Source organism: Acanthochromis polyacanthus, chromosome 11, assembly GCF_021347895.1.
Source record: "Acanthochromis polyacanthus isolate Apoly-LR-REF ecotype Palm Island chromosome 11, KAUST_Apoly_ChrSc, whole genome shotgun sequence".
Taxonomy (NCBI): Eukaryota; Metazoa; Chordata; class Actinopteri; family Pomacentridae; genus Acanthochromis; species Acanthochromis polyacanthus.
Genome location: NC_067123.1, coordinates 19,640,484 through 19,662,584, shown reverse-complemented (window position 1 = coordinate 19,662,584; position 22,101 = coordinate 19,640,484). Strand labels below are relative to the sequence as shown.

Sequence of the window (22,101 nt, the reverse complement as noted above, 5' to 3'; positions counted from 1 at the left end):
GATTTGAGTTAATACATCTAGGATGTATTTTGGTCCAAGACCATTCAGGGCTTTGTAAGCCAGGAGTAAGACTTTGCACTCTATGCTTTGACTAACAGGAAGCCAATATAGTGATTTGATCAGCGCTGTAATATGGTCCAGTTTCTGGGTGTTAGTTAGGACTCAGCATTCTGGATCAGCTGCAATTACTGAAGCTCTGTGGACAAACGTCCAGCAATATTTGTTCTTGTACAGAAAGTTGAATTATTTTCATCTGCAGCATTCTCATATGACTGTTTCACCTGTTTGTTTTTTTATTCAATCTGCTCTGTTGTCTGCCTAATTTGATTCTAGCACAGTTGGGTAAGATTGCATGCAGAGTGAATAGTGCAGCTTCAGAACAGATAAAGCATCAGCAGCAAGTCTTAACTGATCTTAAATTGTGCAGATAAGTTGGTCTCTTTGAATTACACACCAGCACTGGCTTAAAATTGTGCTCTTCTGGGCAACGCAATGTGGAGGCCTTTTCAGTTTTCTTTATTTTCAGGACTATTTACCATGTGGATTCTCACTGAAGATATCAAATCTATGAATGAACACATCTGGAAATATGAAGTAAACAGAAACAAATAAGTCAAAATATGTTTTATATTTTAGATTCTTCTAAATAGCCACCCTTTGCTTTGATTGCTGCTTTGCACACTCTTAGCATTCTCTCCATAATCTTCATGAGGTAGTCACCTGAAATGGTTTTCCAACAATCTTGAAGGGGTTCCCAGAGATGCTGAGCATTTGTTGGCCCTTATACCTTCTCTTTGCAGTCCAAGTCATCCCGAACCATCTGGATTGGGTTTAGATCAGGTGACTGTGGAGACCAGATCATCTGACACATCACTTTATCACTCTCCTTCTTGGTCAAATAGTCCTTAAACAGCCTGGAGGTGTGTGTGGGGCCATTGTCCTGCTGAAAAATAAATGATGGTCCAACTAAATGCAAACTGGATGGGATGGCATGTCGCTGCAGGATGCTGTGGTAGCCATGCTAGTTCAGTGTGCCTTCAGTTTTGTATAAATCCCCAACAGTGTCACCAGCAAAGCACCCCCACACCATCACACCTCCTCCTCCATGGTTCACGAACTTATCCTCAGCAGTAGAGGTGACTCTTGGTCTTCCTTTCCAGGGGCGGTCCTCATGTGAGCCAGTTTCGTCATAGTGCTTGATGGTTTTTGCAACTGCCCTTTGGGATACATAAAATTTTTTCACCTTCAGTAATGAGGTACTGTCATTTGTCTTTGCTTAGCTGCTCAAAAAGGGCTGTCATCCTGACTTCTGCAGAACACAACTGGGGGTCCCATTAAGAAAGCAAGCAATTCCACAAACTAACCTTGACCAGGCAGATCTGTGAAGTGAAAACCATTTCAGGTGACTACCTCATGAAGCTTATTGAGAGAATGCCAAGAGTGTGCAAAGCTGTCGTCAAAGCAAAGCGTGGCCACTTTGAGGTATCTAATATATAAAACATATTTAAAGTTTTTCACAGTTGTTTGTTTGCTATATAATTCCACATATCTTGCTTCATAGTTTTGATGTCCTCAGTATGGCGATGTCACCCTGGAAATCACCTGTTTGAACTTCTGACCTCAGGCAGACGTTACAGAGCACTGAAAACAAAAACAAACAGACTCAGAAATAGTTCTGAGTCTGTATCTACAATGTAGAAAATAGTAAAAATAGAAAAAAAACATTGAATGAGAAAGGGTGTCCAAATTTTTGACTGGCAGTGTATTTTCCACTTTCTTTCAGCTTACTTGAAGTGTGTCTATCTTTCTCTGCTCTCTCTATGCTTTGATAATAAAGTTGATCTGCAATGGTGATAGGATCTTGCACCTCCTACAAGAGACCAAACATGACATGCATCTGCATCAGGAGTTTAAGGGCGGCTGAAAGCAACTCTGCTGCAGTGAGCAGGAACCCAGCCTTTCTTTGATCTGTTTACAGTTTAGACTACATGTTTTGACAGAGGAAAGTGAGGAATCTTAAAAATGGGTTTAAAAACCCCTTAGTGCGGGTGGGATGTTCTTTTCATTATTTTTAAATTTTGAAATGTGTGTACATGCACTAAATCTAAACATATGCACGTTAAAAAGACACCTAATATTTTAAGTGTATACAACTTGTCATGATTTAGGGTTTTTCTCATTGACTTCTTTAGTGATTTCTTCAGCCTGGTTGTTTCTTGTGTCACTCCTCCCACCCAGCAGAGGTCCTCAATGGCTCTCTCCATTCTTACCAGTGTTTCTCCTGACTCTGGTTTTTCCAACCAGGCCAACCTCATACATATTCTCCCATGTAGCCCCTTTGTTCTTTTCTGGATTGTCTGTAACGGCTTTCCAGCGCTGTGTTTTTCTGCATTGGCTCTGTTTATTGTGTTTGGATCTTTTTTGTATCCTGGAATCTGCCTCAACTTGTTTGCCTGCATAGTTTTGTTATCAGGTACTAGTTTGCTGTTACTAAAATTTATTTCTTGCTTTTTTTTAACCTGACTTCTGCATTCTGCTTTTTGGTTCTCTTTGCTGAACTGTTCGAGCATATGCTGAGCAAAAATAGACCAAGCGAAGACTAGATTCCACATGGAGGAGATTATTATCTAATTTGAAAGAGATCACATTCAGGCCCTAAATGCGCCACGGTCTCATGGTCAGACCTTAAGCCCTGCTCAGTACCGTTCCTGAGTTGTCCAGCCACTGAATTACTGCCCCCTTCTTGGTTTTACTAATGAGTTGGTTAATTGGACTTCCTAAATCTGTCCCTGAGTCAGCCCCAAAGTTGGTTGACTTCTCTCAAGATCTCCCAAGTCACCATAGCTGGTCCTGAGTCAGCTGCTGAGTTGGTTCATGCCTCCACTGTTCCTGGCTGACCTCCACCCTGCTCCAGAGTTGGCCATTGCTACAGACCTCCAGTCACTTGGCCGTCTGTTCCTCCTCCAGATCACTGCCATTAAGCCCAGCTTGGTTTGGACTCTTTGACTGTTTTAAAGGAAGTTATTCTCCACAGGAGGATTTTTCACAATATCACAGAAAGTGAATCTGTTGTGGCAGGAAGTTCTGGACAGAGACTTACTGACCTCAACACAACAAACAGGAGCCCTTTGAAGGTGTTTCACCTGCAAAATATCACTAAAATGGTCACAGACACGACTGATCACGAACATTACTCACCCCTGCTTTTGTAATACCTGAATCTAAATGTTGTTTTTATATATTTTGTAGCTCACTGATTCAGAAAGTCGTGCTCTCAGTGTTTTAATGGAGCACAGTGGGACAATTCTGACAACTATCATTACAGGATTTAGTGTTGCGATGCTACCTAGTAATCAAAGTGTATACCATGTTTATCACTGTGGGCTATCTTTTTTAAAACCTGCTACCCACTGAGAGCCACGTGAGTGTAGCACACATACAGGACACCTGCACACATAATGTTCCGTTATGATTTATGTAATAAAGGTTGAACACGACATGAGTACATCCCAGTTGCATGAGCCCTCAGCAGTTGTCCCGTTAAAGTATCAGGTGTTTACTGCAGTGTGTTTTTGCTATTTTTTCTTTTTAAATCACAGAATGGGGTGATTTGGATTTTGACAGACTTTTCAACGTAAATTGGGAATCTGAAAATAATTCAGTTGTTGCAGATGACACTGGTAAAGTTCACCTAACCTAACACAGGAAACATGCCTGAAGATACAGATTCTCAGCCAGGAAGGGTGCAACCACCACCAGATAGCCAGGAATGAATGAATGAATGAATATATTTTATTTAAGTGTCATGCACCCATTTAAGTGCCCAGCCTGTATGGGCTTATATGACACTAGTCATCAAACAGAGAAGATGGCATACAGTTAAATGAATCACTACAAACATCAGATTGTAAACATAGTGTAACCGGGTGGGTTACTGTAGTTTCGGAGGGGCCCTGAACGCACCGCTCCGTCTCACCCCTGGCCCCACGCTATTTCATCAACAGATTGAACACAGGGGTGTAGAATGCGGCGTCTGGGAGTTCAGAGCTTGGGTGCAGTCGTGTGATGTTTAATATGAGTAAATACAGCCTATTATCTTGTATTTGTTTAGATTTAAATGTTAGTTTCTGGATTGAATTGCCTTTTCTTTAATCCAATGGTTTAGTGGAGAAATGGGGCTACTCCAGTGCGTTGCTCAGAACTTCTAGTGTGAGCTGGTGGTGTGGAGCCGAGTTCTGTCTGTGCTAAGGTAAATCTGTTATACTGATGCACTAACAGTAGTTTTAAAAGTGATCGGCTGATTCTCACAACTACTATTTTGTGTTCTTAAGCTGGCCGCTGCTGTTCAATAAGCTCTTTTTCTTATTCTCTTGAAAATTTCATTAAGCTTCTAATTGGCTTTCTTCTTAAATTAGAGTTTTTGTCATTTTAGAGATTTAAATAAAAATAGTTGTTTTTACTTGATTTTCCCCTGCCCTTTACATTGTTAGCCCTTTCTATGTCTGTAGTGTTCTTTTGGTTGAGTTCAGCGATGTGATTGCTGTCAGGGGTTTAAGTGTTTTGTAGTACAACATCTACCTTAGTCGGAACTTTAAAAGCACTTTACCATTTGCCATTTTGCACAGCGGTCGCACTTTAGACTCATAGCACCTTAACATCTAAGCACTTTAAGCACTACAGCACTTTAGGTTAAGGTTGATGTGGGGTTTAGTTAGTTTTCTTTGTAGTTTGGTTTGAAATTACTAATTGTTTTTTTTTAATTATTTACTAATTTTGTGTATATATTGAATTTGCTTACTTTATGAATTCCACACTTTACTTTATTATTTGGGCTACTTTGTTTAGGAGTTTAATATTTTATAGATTAAATATAATTGTATAATTTGCTTTAAGATTGTAAAATAAAAGACTTATATTTTTGCTGTAACTGCCTTGGTTTTCATTTTAGCCAGATCACTTACCTGTGTATGCGATTTTTTTTTTTTTTTTAAAGGGGTTTACTGCTTGGGCATTATCACAATAGTTTTCAGTCTCAAAGTTCATGCCTTCTCTATAGAGCTTGCAATGGAAAATATTTCATTTTCAAATAACCATTTTAACATTTCTCTAACATTTCATCAGCATATAATAAAATACTGAGATTAAACGCCTCAATGTCTATTCCACAGTTAGCCCTCTTAATTTCCTGAGCCAAATCATTAACATAAAGAGCAAACAAAGTAGGAGAGAGGACATCTCCTTGTTTTATCCCAAATGGAGTAGGGAACCAGTCCGTCCTCAGATTGTTCACCTGCACACATGCTTCTGGTGCATTGTATAAGGCTTTGATTGAATTATAGAAAATACCATTAATACCATGCTTAATTAATTTATATTCCAAGAGAACGCTATGTATCCAACCAATTGCTAATTTAGCCAGGAAGTGCAGCAGCAGTCCTTTAGCAGTCAGATACACTCGACAAACCAAGATCTGGATGCCCAAGGGTTTCTTCAGCAACTGCTTCAGCAGCAGTGGTCAAATCAAGCTAGTGTAAAGTGTTTCACCAGCACTGTACATGATTAACTTTAAGATCATGGTTTCAGAAGCCCCTGATCAATGACACACAGAGGTTAGCCCGGCATTGCTGGTCCCAGGCACACAGGAACTGGACAACCAGGAATTAGAAGAAGATTCTGTGGTCAGATGAGTCCAGTTTCCAGCATTGTCTTCCACCTGCTAATGTGAGGCTATGCAGAAGGCCAGGCAAAGCATCATCTTCAGCATGTACAGTACCTACTGTCAAGCATGGTGGAGGCAGTATCATGGTTTGGAGATGCATGACTGTTCCTGGTGTTGGTCATCTCACTGTCTGTGATGGCACATCTCTGCCAATTATTGTGCCATTCTCAAAACCCACATGTTCCCTTCTGCATCTGCACTGTTCTGTTGAAGTCAAAGCTGTATGTTTCAACAAGATAAGGCCCCTTAAACACATCCAGGGCCAGTAGAACTTGGCTGCAGGAGTTCAGTATCCAGGTCTTACAGTGGCCAGCTTAATCAACAGACATGAGCCCCATTGAAAATCTGTGATGGATTATCAAAAGGTCTGTTTCAAAGTGTAAACCAAAGAAAACAGAATAATTACAGCAGTAATTCAAGAAGAATGGGACAAGATTAGCCCTTAACAGTGTGAAAGGCTCCTGGGGGACATGCCGGCCAGGATTAGAGCTCAACTGCATACTAATGGCAGGACTGCTAGCTATTAATTTGGTGATGTGATGATTTATTTATTGTATTTTCTCTCCTAAAGGTGAGACTATGATGTGGAAGGAAATGCTTCCAGCCTGAAGGAGCTGCAAATTCAGAGTCATGAGATGGATTTTAAGTGTGTAGCAGAAGGTTCATCCAAGAGAATAGGGCGGTACTACTATTCTTAGACTTAAGTTCAGTTTTAACTCGCTATTTGGTTTGGTTTAATCAGGGTGATGAGTCACACCACATCTCCTTTATGACTGGTTGAATTGCAGTGAGAATGCAAAGGTAGGTTGTTAAACCGGTTTACTTTTGATTCTCATCTAAATTTCCATGCTTTTACCGTAAATTCTCTCGACTTCAGTGAGTTTAAGAAACTTTTCTCTTCACACACTGAATCTTCTAACAAGAAATCAATTAATTTTACGGTACGTTAGAAATTCAGTTTCATACAAAGGGGATTTTGTGAGTGTAATGAGCTAAAAAATAATTTGTATATCATTTGTATAATGCCAGATAAGGTTAAGGTTAAAAACTCAACACTTGTGTAAAAACAAAAAAAAAAAAAAGTTCTTCCTCATCACCAGTGTTTTGTTAAGCACATATGCAAATACCACACCTCTCCTCCCCTTTGCCACTGATGTGTCATCATCACAGAAAACCTTCAAATAAGAAGTTGCAGCCAGTTGTCTTGAAGTCAAACTGTCAGACAGTTATCATCCTCTAATACTGATAGGGAACATTTGCACATTTATGATTTTTTCCAGGACTTGATTTATTCTCATTTACGGTAAGAGATCAATTAAATAAACATTTCCATATTTAAAGTGATGATTCTTGTTTAAAAAGTACGATTATTACTTTATTTGATTTCAATTTGAAAAATGTATTATGAGTTTATTTGTGACTGAGTAGGAATATGTCCCACAGGAATCAAGTGAACATTGTCGCCAATAATAACAATATTAATAACAATAATCATCATCATCAATTATCTCTAATTATTATTGTTGTTGTTTTTATTCTTAAGTTAATATTATGAATCCTCGACTCAGCTCTCTCACTCCTTTTGCTGAGTATGGCTATGAATAAATGGTGACAGTGTTTTATTTATTCATAACTGTAGACTTACTTGTGCATTTCACCACACACTTTGTCCACAGACTGGACCTGTTTTCCAGTCACAAGTGTCAACAAATCCAGGAAGATGTCCAAATTTAAGGTGTTTATTTTACTGCTGTTTCTCACCGGGGTTAGTCTGTTCATAAGAACCCACTTCAACTTAACTGTCTGGTTCCACTCTCTACAACAAAGCCCATGTGCTTGTGAGAAGTGTTTATCAGAAGATAAGCTGTTGCTCATGCAAAGTTTCAACAGTTCTGTGGACCCATTTTTGTCTGTGAACTACAACCTGTCAGAGGATGCCTTCAACTGGTGGAAGGTAAGTCACTCACCTGCCAATAAAAATCATCCTGCAGTTATCAGATGAGAATCTGAAACCTGTTTTCCACCAAGGCAGGTTGTTTTGTACCCAGCCAGTGTATAATTTTAAAGCAGTCCTTCGACAGCCAAACAGCTGGTTCTCTGTCAGGATATATATATATATATCCCTTTTCCTTTCCTCCCAAAATCTACACCGGAACTTGGTAGACTGACTGCAAGAATCTGAGCTTGTCACTGCTTTCTTCCTTACGAGCCAAACTGTCCCTACCTGCTGTGTTAAGTGAAAATGTAAAACACTGCACTTGTTCTATTTTTTTATTCATATATACATATATGACAATGCATGATTATTTGTCGTGGCAAAGACACGTGGGTTTCAATGATCCCATTACAGAAAATTCAGAAACTCAGGATTGCCATTTGCAGCAGTGTTTATAAATGTTGGCTGAATTCTAATTAAAGATCAAGAAAATCTTTTTGTCTTGGGAAAGACAAACTTTCTCTTTGTACTGTGGTCCTCAGCGAAAGTTCAATGAAGACACCAGTCTTTGAACAGATATGCAATGCCATAATGATGTGACTCCATAAAGACTCTGATTTGACTCATTCTCATACATATGGATGAGGAGGGACATCATCCACCTCCTAGTAGGCGAGAAGGTGTATTTTCCACACCGAGTGTCTAACCTGTAGAAAAGCAGCAGGCTCCTAGACTGTTCGCAAGTTAAACCAGCTTCAGAACTAGCAACTGATTCTCATTGGTAAAAGAGAAGTAGAAATACAAATGTTCTTGTATGCCTGTCTGCTCACATAATGCAAATGATAACTGGTTTAACAACAGAGTATGTCTGGTATTTCTGTCAGCACTTACAGAATGAAAGGCGCAGCTTCAGCACCTATAAAACAACAGTAGAGAGGCTGTTTCAGATGTTCCCACCAACTCCAGATCTAAGAGAACCCAGCCCTGACCGCTGCAGGACTTGTGCTGTGGTGGGAAATTCTGTTAATTTAAAGCGATCACACTACGGGCCTCTGATAGATTTCCATGATGTCGTCATAAGGTAAATATTAAGCTCAGAGAAATCTTCTTTAGTCATCAACTATTTTTTTAAAAAGTGACATAAGAAGTATTCTGGTGTGTACTTCTTAGAATGAACTTTGGTCGTATCAACGGCTATGAGGAAGATGTTGGGACCAGAACAACTCATCGTGTCATGTATCCAGAGAGTGCCGTGGATTTAGACAACACCACTCATCTTGTGCTGTTTCCATTCAAGATACAGGATCTTGAGTGGCTCATCATGGCCTTCACAACAGGATTTACTGGAAAGTGAGTCATATTCTTATTCACTACATGCATATGATTTTTCCCCATTTCTATGAAGATGTGTTCAGTGTAATCTAACAAACAGGCATTAATGAATGAAAGCAAATCATCAAGACCCCACTCCACTTTTCTGAAGTTGACAGTTGACATTTAGTTTCATATTCCTCAAAGCTTACTACTACATGTGAAAACATAACCATTTCATTGTAAATATGATTTCTATTGTTCATACAAAGGCTTCTACACCAAAAGCTGCAACTGCATTATCATATGAGATCATGGAAGATTTGGATAGACTAGGTTATTCAGGGAAAAATAAAGAAAATGAAACAGAAAAACAAACAACACAACACAACCTTAAACATAAAGATACTGAAATCACCAAGAAAATTGCCAAGGGTTCATAGAGTTAATGAATGAAGTGAAATCTCGTAACCTACTTCAAATGTCTCCTGAGGTGTGTTTTCATATTGTGAGTTTTTAGCTTTCTTTTGGATTGCCCACAACATTATTCTATCAAGTAGTTCATTTGATTTTGTCATTTCATGCTGTTTCTAGATCATATGCAGCAGTAAAATCCAAGGTTCAAGCTAACAAGGATTTGGTGAGTATTATGTTCACTGCATTCAGCAGTGAGCTGTCTGCAAAAGTAATGATAGATAAAAAATAAGTTGAAACATTAATTCAGATTCCTAACAGGTAATGGTGGTCAATCCAGCCTTCATGAGGTATGTTCATGACATCTGGCTGGATAAAAAGGGCGGGTATCCATCCACTGGCTTTATGGCTTTGGTTCTTGCGCTGCACATCTGTGATCAGGTAAGTTCATTTCTAATTTCTCTTAATTGTGAAGTCTACAAAGTTTTCAGTTTCTGTATAAGTGCTCAAAAATAAGCAACAAGATATGTTTGTGATAGTCTTCCTGATATGACCCACATGAGGCTTATCTGATTGCCTATTCTTATTCAAGATGATAGGCTGCTTGATAGGCAGTTTCATATGAATGCTATGACTCATCCACATGTCACTGTTGTATGTGCAGTTTGATTACAGAAGTGAAATGTTAAATATTCATAAAATAGGTGTGTCCTACATAATGCAGCAGATTTGTTAGTTATTGTATGTTCATTTTTGTGTTCCAAGGTCCGTGTGTTTGGTTTTGGTGCAGACAGTGATGGAAACTGGAGCCATTACTGGGAGAAGCTTGACGATAAAAAGCTACAAACTGGAGTGCATCCTGGACAGCATGAGTATGACATTATCCAGCAGTTGGCTGAGGAACAAAAACTCCAGTTTTTTACAGGGCAGTGATCTTTCATCATTTAAAGTTAAATATACAACTCATTCAACTGAGACTATAGGAACTGATTCTGTGAAATGAACGAATATTACTGTCAATCCTGTACAAAGAAATACACATGTGCTAAGCTGCTGCGCTAAAAAAATTTCCATGTGCTTTTATTGTTTGTGTTGTTTCTCTCTATTACAGAGAAAAAAAATTCTTTTTATTATCTTCTTTAATGCTTGTCCAGGTTGTTTTCTCCTGACTAGATCTTTGCTTGTGTTGTATCTACTCTCAGATGTACGTTGCTTTGGAAATCAGCGTCTGTAAATGAAATTATAGAATCAATGTGTAAGTGAAAATTTTTTAAAAACGGGAGGAGGTGGGGGTCAAGGTTCATGGTTCAAGGGTTCTTTATTGTACCAAATGTTAAAATTGTTGTGCAAAAAGGAACTGAGCGATCCCAACAACAAATTAAATGACAAAACACCCAACAAACATTCATACCAGACAAATGACAACAAAAAGCATAATTAATCAGAAAAAGGGAAAGGGAAACTGCTCCTACATATCCTGATCTACCTAAAAACAATCTGCACAAGATTGTTCACCTGGTGGACTTGCAGTTAAGCATTAAAATAGCTGAGGCTGCACCTATAGCGTTTTGTCCGTCCCTTAGGGACCACAAACCGCCAGCCCGAACGAAGGAGCTGGAACTCCCCATTCAGGGGATGTGAGCAGCCTTTTAGAATGGAGCTGGCTTTGTGCTGCAGCTGTGTGCCATACAAGGCTGGCATAGTGGGTTGAGGCTTCCCAATTAACCGACCAGTCCACTTGATAATTTGGTTGAGGGAATTTTTGTCCTGTAGAGACAAATTTCCAAACCAGGTAACCAGGGCAAAGGATAATACCAACTGAATAAAAGCATAATAAAGCAGGGTCAGCATAGATCTGTCAATATTAAAACGGGACAGGTTCCGCAAGTAAAATAAACGCTGATGTCCCTTCTTGCACAGCTCTTCACAATTCCTGCTAAAACTCAGTTTGGCGTCAATAACAGTCCCAAGGCATTTGTAGCAATCCACACGTTCAACAGGGTTGCAGTTTGGAGCCTGTTTTCTAAAATCAGTGAACATGTCCTTCGTCTTTGACGTGTTCTGCACCAAAAAGGAAAGGTCACACTAACTGATGAAATCCTGCAGGACTGGACCATGGCTGGATTCATTATTATGCAGCAAACTGACAATAACAGTGTCATCTGCAAATTTTAAAATGTGTCTATTTTCATAAACACTTTTGCATATGTTTGTGTAAAGGATAAAAAGTAAAGAGGAGAGAACACATCCTTGAGGAGAGCCAGTGGAGGAACATAGGGACTCTGATAAAATGTCATTCACTTTGACTCTCTGTGTTCTTTCTGTTAAAAAATCTAAAATCCAACCCACCAAGTTATGGCTCAAGTGAAAGTGCTCAATGAGCCATGTGGCTAAAATGTGAGGTTGAATGGAGTTAAAAGCGGATGAAAAATCAATAAAAGTCAGTCTTGCGTGGGTTTTGTTCCCCTCTAGATGTTTGAATAAAAGGTTTAGCAGGTTCAAGGTCATGGTAGTGGTGAACTGAATTATAACAAAAGGTGAATTGCATGATAACTAAAAACAAAGGCACTGTATTTAACTTGTGTGATATGATCTCTGTGGAAATGTTCTGTCTGCACAAATAAATGAAAACAAAAACGGAATTAAGCTCAATTGCAAGATTGTCTAAAGATAGCTCTTTCTTCTGAAAACAGTGCTCTGGAAGTACACTAAAAAATGTTATGTCAATAAAATAGATTTATTTTTTCCTGAAACACACGAATAACAGCAAATGTTCATTTCCACATTTCTCCATTACCGTCTGCAGTCTTTGTTAAAAGTATAGATTGGAGTCAAAAAGGATAGATTTTACTAACAAAGACGTGTTCAGTGAAAGTTCATACAGGTTTCATGCTCTAAAGTTCTTAATTGATCAACCATTAACTGACTTGAATAACTCGAAACCAGCCAGTGGAGAGAAAAGGGACAAGTGACTCAAATGGAATGGTAAAAAAACAACAACAAACAAACATCAAAAAACTTGTTTCCTTATGCACATCATAGGGGGCAGATTTATGTATTTTCCGTGTTGTGACAATCCTGTAATACAAATCAGAGCCCCACATCTTTGACTTTCTCTGTAGTGAATGACAGCCCAAACTTAGGCCTCTGACAATGTCATCATGTATGGTGATACACAGAGGGTGCTCTTTCACTTTTTGTAATAATTGAAAGATAAGATATTGAATGTGTGCAGTAGAGTCACACTACACCTCAGGCAACCTTGACCCTAATCCATGACTTTAACTTCTTTGAGTTTTGAACATCATACACACGTGGACAAAATTGTTGGTACCCCTCAGTTAAAGAAGGAAAAACCCACAATTCTCACTGAAATCACTTGAAACTCACAAAAGTAACAATAAATAAAAATTTATTGAAAATCAAATTATCAAAATCAGCCATCACTTTTGAATTGTTGATTAACATAATTATTTAAAAAAGCAAACTAATGAAATAGGGCTGGACAAAAATGATGGTACCCATAACTTAATATTTTGTTGCACAACCTTTTGAGGCAATCACTGCAATTAAACGATTTCTGTATTTGTCAATGAGCGTTCTGCAGCTGTCAACAGGTATTTTGGCCCACTCCTCATGAGCAAACAGCTCCAGTTGTCTCAGGTTTGATGGGTGTCTTCTCCAAATGGCATGTTTCAGCTCCTTCCACATATGTTCAATGGGATTCAGATCTGGGCTCATAGAAGGCCACTTTAGAATAGTCCAACGCTTTTCTCTCAGCCATTCTTGGGTGTTTTTGGCTGTGTGTTTTGGATCGTTGTCCTGTTGGAAGACCCATGACCTGCGACTGAGACCAAGCTTTCTGACACTAGGCAGCACATTTCTCTCCAGAATGCCTTGATAGTCTTCAGAGTTCATCGTACCTTGCACACTTTCAAGACACCCTGTGCCAGATGCAGCAAAGCAGCCCCAAAACATTACTGAGCCTCCTCCATGTTTCACCGTAGGGACAGTGTTCTTTTCTTCGTATGCTTGGTTTTTGAGTCTATGAACATAGAGTTGATGTGCCTTACCAAAAAGCTCCAGTTTGGTCTCATCTGTCCAAAGGACATTCTCCCAGAAGCTTTGTGGCTTGTCAACATGCATTTTTGCAAATTCCAGTCTCGCTTTTTTATGAGTTTTTTTCAGCAGTGGTGTCCTCCTTGGTCGTCTCCCATGAAGTCCACTTTGGTTCAAACAACGACGAATGGTGCGATCTGACACTGATGTACCTTGGCCTTGGAGTTCACCTTTAATTTCTTTGGAGGTTGCTCTGGGCTCTTTGGATACAATTCCAACGATCCGTCTCTTCAATTTGTCATCAATTTTCCTCTTGCGGCCACGTCCAGGGAGGTTGGCTACTGTCCCGTGGGTCTTGAACTTCTGAATAATATGAGCCACTGTTGTCACAGGAACTTCAAGCTGTTTAGAGATGGTCTTATAGCCTTTACCTTTAAGATGTTTGTCTATCATTTTTTTTCGGATGTCCTGGGACAATTCTCTCCTTCGCTTTCTGTTGTCCATGTTCAGTGTGGTACACACCTTTTCACCAAACAGCAGGGTGACTACTTGTCTCCCTTTAAATAGGCAGACTGACTGATTATGAGTTTGGAAACACCTGTGATGTCAATTAAATGACACACCTGAGTTAATCATGTCACTCTGGTCAAATAGTTTTCAATCTTTTATAGAGGTACCATCATTTTTGTCCAGGCCTGTTTCATTAGTTTGTTTTTTTAAATAATTATGTTAATCAACAATTCAAAAGTAATGGCTGTTTTTGATTATTTAATTTTCAATAAATTTTTATTTATTGTTACTTTTGTGAGTTTCAAGTGATTTCAGTGAGAATTGTGGGTTTTTCCTTCTTTAACTGAGGGGTACCAACAATTTTGTCCACGTGTGTATAAATGCACCTCAGGCTAAAAAAGGTAATTTAGAAAAATAAATAAATCTGAGGTGTAGCCCAACCTCTGAGTGATACTGAGCAGTATCAACTTGCCTGAATTGTTCGCAGGTGCTGTTGTAAATTCCACATGGATATGACATTAAAAATTACATCATTTTGATCAGTCAAAAACTGACATAAGTCATATGATAAATATTCTATATGAATACATGAACTTGAGCATGTTGTGAATAATCATTCTCACATTCAAAGAGCTTCACAGTAAGTACTGGACAAAGTAGAATCCACATGATTGCCAGGATCCAAGGTTTTCCAGCAGAACATTGCATTGTGATGAGATGATCAATGTTATGTGCTTCATTTGTCAGTGGTTGTGATGTTGTAGCTCATCGATGTGAATTTTATCATCTGCTGGTGCTATAGTTAAGCTTTGTTTTGGTAATGCTACAAAAATAGCTTCTTATGGTTGGGGATGTGGTGATAGTTTTGGCAAAAACAGCAATTTGATTAAAAGAGAGCTCCACATTTCATAACTGTACTTTTGATCTCATGACAATAAAGCAAAAGAAACAAACATGATATTTTATTCTTGTGGATTCACATCAACTCACGTACATCATAGGCTGAGATTCAACTTGCATTTTCATCATGCACTCTGCACAGAGCAAATTTTACGTTGCGCCCAAAAATTATTAGATTCCTGTTGTACAGTGTAGCACGCTGTGAACTTGTAAAACTGTTAAAATCGCACAGTGTGTAGAGGCCTTTATGCATGATATTCCATCAAGGTTTTTGCTTGGTGTCAGTAATACATTAACCACCGTGACACCAAACCTAACTGTCCAGCTTGACTCATAGTACTATCATCAGTGGCAAGAAAAGCCCAGTGTCCTGCTATGACCGGTATGGCCCCATCATGTTCATCAGACTTGGGTTTCATGACGAGACAAGAGACACTGAAACAGCTTCAGTTCACAAGAGAACTGTGGCAGAAACATCATACTGACCAAGCACCTTGAAAAACTGAGTGCATGTGTACAGAAAGCAGCTTGTGGTGTTTAAAAAGAAAGCATAGTCACACTCAGTATTGATTTTAAAAGTTTTCCAAGTCATATTCCGATAATCAGAATTTTGTATGTTGATTTCCCGGTATGGGCTGCACAGTGGCGTACTGGGATCTTTCTGCATGGAGTTTGCATGTTCTCCCTGTGCATGCGTGGGTTTTCTCCGGGTACTCCGGCTTCCTCCCACAGTCCAAAAATATGCTGAGGTTAATTGATGACTCTAAATTGCCGGTAGGCGTGAATGTGAGTGTGATTGTTTGTTTGTATATGTAGCCCTGCGACAGACTGGCGACCTGTCCAGGGTGTCCCCTGCCTTTGCCCGAGTCAGCTGAGATAGGCTCCAGCCCCCCCCCGCAACCCTAGTGTGGATAAAGTGGTACAGTGAACCCTCGCTATAACGCAGTTCACCTTTCACCGGCTGTTTCACGGATTTTTTTTAGTGCAGTTTTTTATGCTTTTTTTTAAAAACAGTTCATTGTGTTCTGCATCCTGATTGGCTAAGGGACTGACCAACGCGAACAGTCTCTGCGCCTCGTCTCCTCTGCCATACAGGACAGCGCTGCCTGCTGTGGAGCGCTGGATCATTTCTCTCCTTGGTCTCCATGTAGTGAGACACCCTGAAAGACGGAGCCGACGGAGCAGCCTTATTCTTTTCCCCCGCCGTCAACCGGACAGTGGACGTGGTCCCCAGCCGTCTCTGGCCCCCGCAGCCGCGCTCCCCAGGACAAGAGCGCAGGCGCGAGCCTTCCCCACCCCCTCCTGCTCCAGTTGATTCAGCCGGCCCGCTCTCTGAGGCAAGAGTACCGCCGCGGCGTGCACCTTTATTGATTTTTCATCCGCTTTTAACTCCATCCAACCTCAGATTTTTAGCCACACGGCTCACTGAGCACTTTCACTCCAGCTTCCTCCCACAAGTCCAAAAACATGCTGAGGTTAATTGGTTACTCTAAATTGTCCGTAGGTGTGAATGTGAGTGTGATTGTTTGTCTGTATATGTAGCCCTGCGACAGACTAGCGACCTGTCCAGGGTCTCCCCTGCCTTCGCCCGAGTCAGCTGAGAAAGGCTCCAGCGACCCTAGTGTGGATAAAGCGGTGTATAGACAATGGATGGATGGATGGATTTCCCAGTATAGTATGCCAGCGACGCCATAAGCCAGACATTGATATTGACATTGGAGTTCCAGCTGACTGGGCTGCTTCTGGGCAAATTCTTTCAAACTTAAATCAGTATCAGCCCTTGTTTTTCTAGGGGTTTTTGACTGGAGTACATTTTCCAAAGCTGATCGACTGTTGGAGCATAATTTCAGGGTGCGAACCTAAATAAACGCAACAAGGATTTTTTTCTGAAAAATAATACATATTTCTAAAAGAATGTATTGCAAAAAAAGGGTTATTGAACATTATGCAGTTATCACATGTAAGATCCAACCTTGTCTCTAACGTATTAAGCTATATTGTGATGCAAACTTTTTTACAAATAATCTTGCAAATGCCAAACCCCCGACTGTTTTTGCTGGTAGGTCTCCCTCCCCTAATCAGTTGGTATCAGTGGTGACAGTCTTGTTGTCTCACCAGCCTGTTTCCATGGCAAAGTAATTGAATTTCTCAAACTGATCAAAACATGAATCTGTATGAACTTTCACTGAACCCATCTTTCTTGTCACGGCCACAACCTGAGCCTTTTGACAAAGACTGCAGATGGCAATGGCGAACCATGGAACTGAACATTTGCTGTTTATTTGTGTGTTTCAGGAAAACAAATCTATTTTATTGACATAACCTTTTTAGTGTACTTCCAGAGCACTGTTTCCAGAAGATGAAGCTCACTTTAAAAAAAATCATGCAATATATGTGTACACAGAAAAAAATTCAGAGACCAGATCACAAGTTAAATACAATTCTTGTGTCTTCACCAGTACCCCCTCCTCCTTTTTTAAAAATACATTTTCACTGACACATGAATTTTACAATTTCATTTAGTAGACGCTTTCATCCAAAGTGACGTACATCTGAGAGCAGATACAACACAAGCAAGGATCTAGTTAGGAGAAAACAACCTGCATAAGTGCCATAGAAAAACATTAAAGAAAAAAATCAAAAGAAAACAATTTCACTTTTTGGAATAGAGAAGAACACAAACAATAAAAGCACACGGAAAAAAAATTGCACAGCAGCCTAGCACATGTGCATTTCTTTGGATATGATTGACAGTAACATTTGACCGTTTATTCCAGTGAATCCTTTTCAATGGTCTCAAAAGAGTCAGTTGTATCTTTAACTTTAAATGATAAAAGATCACTGCCCTGTAAAAAATTGGAGTTTTTGTTCCTCAGCCAACTGCTGGATAATGTGATACTCATGCTGTCCAGGATGCTGTCCAGTACGTAACTTTTTATTTTTAAGCTTCTCCCAGTAATGGCTCCAGTTTCCATCACTGTCTGCACCAAAACCAAACACACGGACCTTGGAACACAAAAATGAACATACAATAACTAACAAATTTGCTGCATTATGTAGGACACACCTATTTTATGAATATTTACCATTTCACTTCTGTAATCAAACTACACATACAACAGTGACATGTGGATGAGTCATAGCATTCATATGAAACTGCCTATCAAGCAGCCTATCATCTTGTATAAGAATAGGCAGTCAGATAAGCCTCATGTCGGTCATATCAGGATGACTATCACAAACATACACCCCCTGTCAAAAGTTTTAGGACACTTTCTCATTCAAATAAAGTAGAACCTGTCCTACAACTTTTGACAGGGGGTGTATCTACCAAATTTGGTACACATATGCAGCACATCAGGCTGAACAAAAAAGTCAGTGACAGCCATATTCCAAACCCAACAAGAAGTGAGCCATTTTGCGTTGAATGTCAGATTTTGCCCATTTTTCATTTTTTTCTAGAGCGAACTCCTCCTAGGGGGAAACTCCAATTCACCTCAAATTCTGCCAGTACATACAGGAGGCCTTAATGAGCAAAAGTTATTAAAATCTTTTTCTAAAGTCAAAGGGTGTGTCCGTGGAGGCCTCTGGAATTTTGATCTTTCGCCATGAAATTTCAAATGCTGTGTAAATGCCCTGAACATGCTCCAATCTGCCTGAAACTTTACATGTATGATCAGAGTCCTGCCCTGATCACATCCATATGATGAAATACACCCCCTGTCAAAAGTTGTAGGACAGGTTCTACTTTATTTGAATGAGAAAGTGTCCTAAAACTTTTGACAGGGGGTGTATTTTGTTGCTCATTTTGGTTCACTTCTACAGAAACTGACAACTTTGTAGACTTCACAATTAAGAGAAATTAGAAATGAACTTACCTGATCACAGATGTGCAGCGCAAGAACCAAAGCCATAAAGCCAGTGGATGGATACTCGCCCTTTTTATCCAGCCAGATGTCATGAACATACCTCATGAAGGCTGGATTGACCACCATTACCTGTTAGGAATCTGAATTAGTGTTTCAACTTATTTTTTATCTATCATTACTTTTGCAGACAGCTCACTGCTGAATGCAGTGAACATAATACTCACCAAATCCTTGTTAGCTTGAACCTTGGATTTTACTGCTGCATATGATCTAGAAACAGCATGAAATGACAAAATCAAATGAACTACTTGATAAAATATTGTTGTGGACATTCCAAAAGAAAGCTAAACAGACACAATGTGAAAGCAGACTTCAGGAGATTGTTCTACTCCCACAGTCTTTGACAAACTTTGTTAACATTTGAAGTAGGTTATGAGATTTCACTTCATTCATGAACTCTATGAACCCTTGGCAATTTTCTTGGTGATTTCATTACTTTAATGTTTAACCTTGCATAGTGTTGTCTGTTTTTCTGTTTCACTTTATTTATTTTTCCCTGAATAACCTAGTCTATCCAAGTCTTCCATCATCTCATATGACAATACAATTGCAGCTTTAAAAAAAAAAAAAAAAAAAAAAGCCTTTATATGAACAATAGAAATCATATTTACTAGGAAACGGTTATGTCTTCACATGTATTAAAAAGCCTCAGAGAGTAAGAAACTAAAAGTTGACCATCTACTAAAGAATAAGGAAGAAAAATCATGATATGGTTTCATTCATTATGTCTTAATGCCTGTTTGTTAGATTACACTGAACACGTCTTCATATAAATGGGGACAAATCATATGCATTGAAAGAATAAAAATATGACTCACTTTCCAGTAAATCCTGTTGTGAAGGCCATGATGAGCCACTCAAGATCCTGTATCTTGAATGGAAATAGCACAAGATGAGTGGTGTTGTCTAAATCCACGGCACTCTCTGGATACATGACACGATGAGTTGTTCTGGTCCCAACATCTTCCTCATAGCCGTTGATACGACCAAAGTTCATTCTAAGGAGTACACACCAGAATAGTTCTTATGTCACTTTTTTTTTCAGAAATATTTGGACGAAAGAAGATTTCTCTGAGCTTAATATTTACCTTATGACGACATCATGGAAATCTATCAGAGGTCCGTAGTGTGATCGCTTTAAATTAACAGAATTTCCCACCACAGCACAAGTCCTGCAGCGGTCAGGGCTGGGTTCTGTTAGATCTGGAGTTGGTGGGAACATCTGAAACAGCCTCTCTACTGTTGTTTTATAGGTGCTGAAGCTGCGCCTTTCATTCTGTAAGCGCTGACAGAAATACCAGACATACTCTGTTGTTAAATCAGTTATCATTTGCATTATGTGAGCAGACAGGCATATAAGAACAGTTGTAACCACAGATTTCTTCCCCTGTTATTACCAATGAGAATCAGTTGCTAGTTCTGGGCTCCTGCTGAAGCTGGTTTGGCGTTGGTTCAATTTGCGGACTCACTAACAACCTGCTGATTTTCCACAGGTTAGACACCTGTTGGTGTGGAAAATACACCTTCTCACCTATTAGGAGGTGGACCATGTCCCTCCTCATCCATGTGTATGAGAATGATGTGCAAAGATTACAAACCTTTATGAGCTGATAACTATTATGGCACTACACACGTATGTTCAAAGACTGGTGTTTTCATTGAAGATCCCTCTTTTCTTAACTTCTGTTTAGGATCACAGTACAAGGAGAAAGCTTGTCTTTCCCAAGATAACACAGATAGAAAGCACATGAGATCACTACTTGTTCAATTTTCTTGATGTTTTATCTCTTTATATTAAAATTCAGCCAATATTTATGAACACTGCTGCAAACGGCACTCCAAGTCACTGTTTGCAACAACATTTAGACTCATGACCAAATATTTGCATACACATGTACAGACCACATATACTATTCAATGTGGAGTTTCTGAATTTTCTTTAATGCAATCATTGAAACCCATGTGTCTTTACCGCAACAAATTATCATGCATTTTGGTTCTTTCATAGAACTATTTTAGATCTTCTGGAAACATGACAAAATCTGCTGGATCTAAAATATTCTTTCAACAATAATAATGTCCGTTTAAATGTCCTTTGGCCATTTTCACCTCAACTAGTTGATTTTGGTAATCGTCCAAAAGCTTCTGGTTGTACTGTTGACCCTTCTCTTGACAGAGTTGGTGCAGTTCAATTACATTTGTTGGCTTTGTGACACAGACCTGTTTCTTCATCCACAGGTTCTTGATGGGATTTAACTCAGAACCTTAATTCTAGACTCATTTGACCATTTCTTTCCTGTATATATGTTTTTGAACCAGCAGGTTTTGTCATATTTCCAGAGGACCTACCAAAATGCATGATGTTTTTGTGACAAGGCATATGGGTTTCAGTGATATCATAGAAAATTCAAAACTATAGGTGTCATTCCAAACTCAAAATTGCAATTACAACATAGCACTTTACACAGTAATGTAAAGACTTTAGGAATTTTAAACAGAGAACAGAAAACCCAACAATCTAAAGTTGCCTTTGGATTCCCTATGCGAAGCAGTCAACGACGCAGGAAGGAACCAAAAAGAAAAAACTTTAACAGGACATTTTAAAGGTATTTTCCTGAGTACTGCCCCAGGAAAGGAAGACCAAGAGTCACCTCTGTTGCTGAGGATTCATCTGAGTCACCAGCCTCAGAAATGGGAAGTTAACAGCACCTCAGATTAGAGCCCAGATAAATGTCACACAGAGTTCTAGTAGCAGACACATCTCTACATCAACTGTTCAGAGGAGACTGCACCAAGCAGGCCTTTAAGGTCAAATAGCTGCTAAGAAACCATGACTAAGGGAAAGCAACAAGCAGAAGAGATTTGTTTGGGCCAAGAAACACAACGAATGGACATTAGACTAGTGGAAATTTGTGCTTTGGTCTGATGAGTCCAAACTTGAGATCTTTGGTTCCACCCACTGTGTCTTTATGCAACACAGAAAAGGTGAATGGATGGTCTCTACATGAATGGTTCTCACCGTGAAGCATGGAGGAGGAGGTGTGATGGTGTGGGGGTGCTTTGCTGGTGACACTGTTGGGGATTTATTAAAAACTAAAGGAACATTGACCCAGCATGGCTACCACAGCATCCTGCAGTGACATGCCATCCCATCCGGTTTCCATTTAGTTTGACCATAATATATTTTCAACAGGACAATGGCCCCACACACACCTCCAGGCTGTGTAAGGGCTATTTGACCAAGAAGCAGAGTGATGGAGTGCTGCATCAGATTACCCAGCCTCCACAGTCACCTGGCGTAAACCCAATCCAGATGGTTTGGG

General features: G+C 39.5%; 3 protein-coding genes across 3 annotated transcripts in view; 2 read left to right on the top strand and 1 right to left on the bottom strand.

The window, feature by feature from the left end:
• The window catches only part of LOC127536032 (uncharacterized), a 62,375-nt gene that overhangs the window by 14,112 nt on the left and 26,162 nt on the right, over positions 1-22,101 (top strand).
• LOC127536031 (CMP-N-acetylneuraminate-beta-galactosamide-alpha-2,3-sialyltransferase 1-like) lies at positions 7,354-11,882 on the top strand. Its single transcript, XM_051955234.1, has 6 exons — positions 7,354-7,673; positions 8,540-8,736; positions 8,826-9,005; positions 9,561-9,606; positions 9,702-9,821; positions 10,146-11,882. Exons 1-6 carry the CDS (start codon positions 7,440-7,442, stop codon positions 10,311-10,313), a joined length of 945 nt encoding a protein of 314 aa, XP_051811194.1. The 5' UTR covers positions 7,354-7,439; the 3' UTR covers positions 10,314-11,882.
• LOC127536099 (CMP-N-acetylneuraminate-beta-galactosamide-alpha-2,3-sialyltransferase 1-like) lies at positions 17,204-20,130 on the bottom strand. The gene is made up of 5 exons (XM_051955567.1): positions 19,867-20,130; positions 19,597-19,776; positions 18,943-18,988; positions 18,728-18,847; positions 17,204-17,855 (listed from the first exon to the last, which is right to left on the bottom strand). Exons 1-5 carry the CDS (start codon positions 20,112-20,114, stop codon positions 17,688-17,690), a joined length of 762 nt encoding a protein of 253 aa, XP_051811527.1. The 5' UTR covers positions 20,115-20,130; the 3' UTR covers positions 17,204-17,687.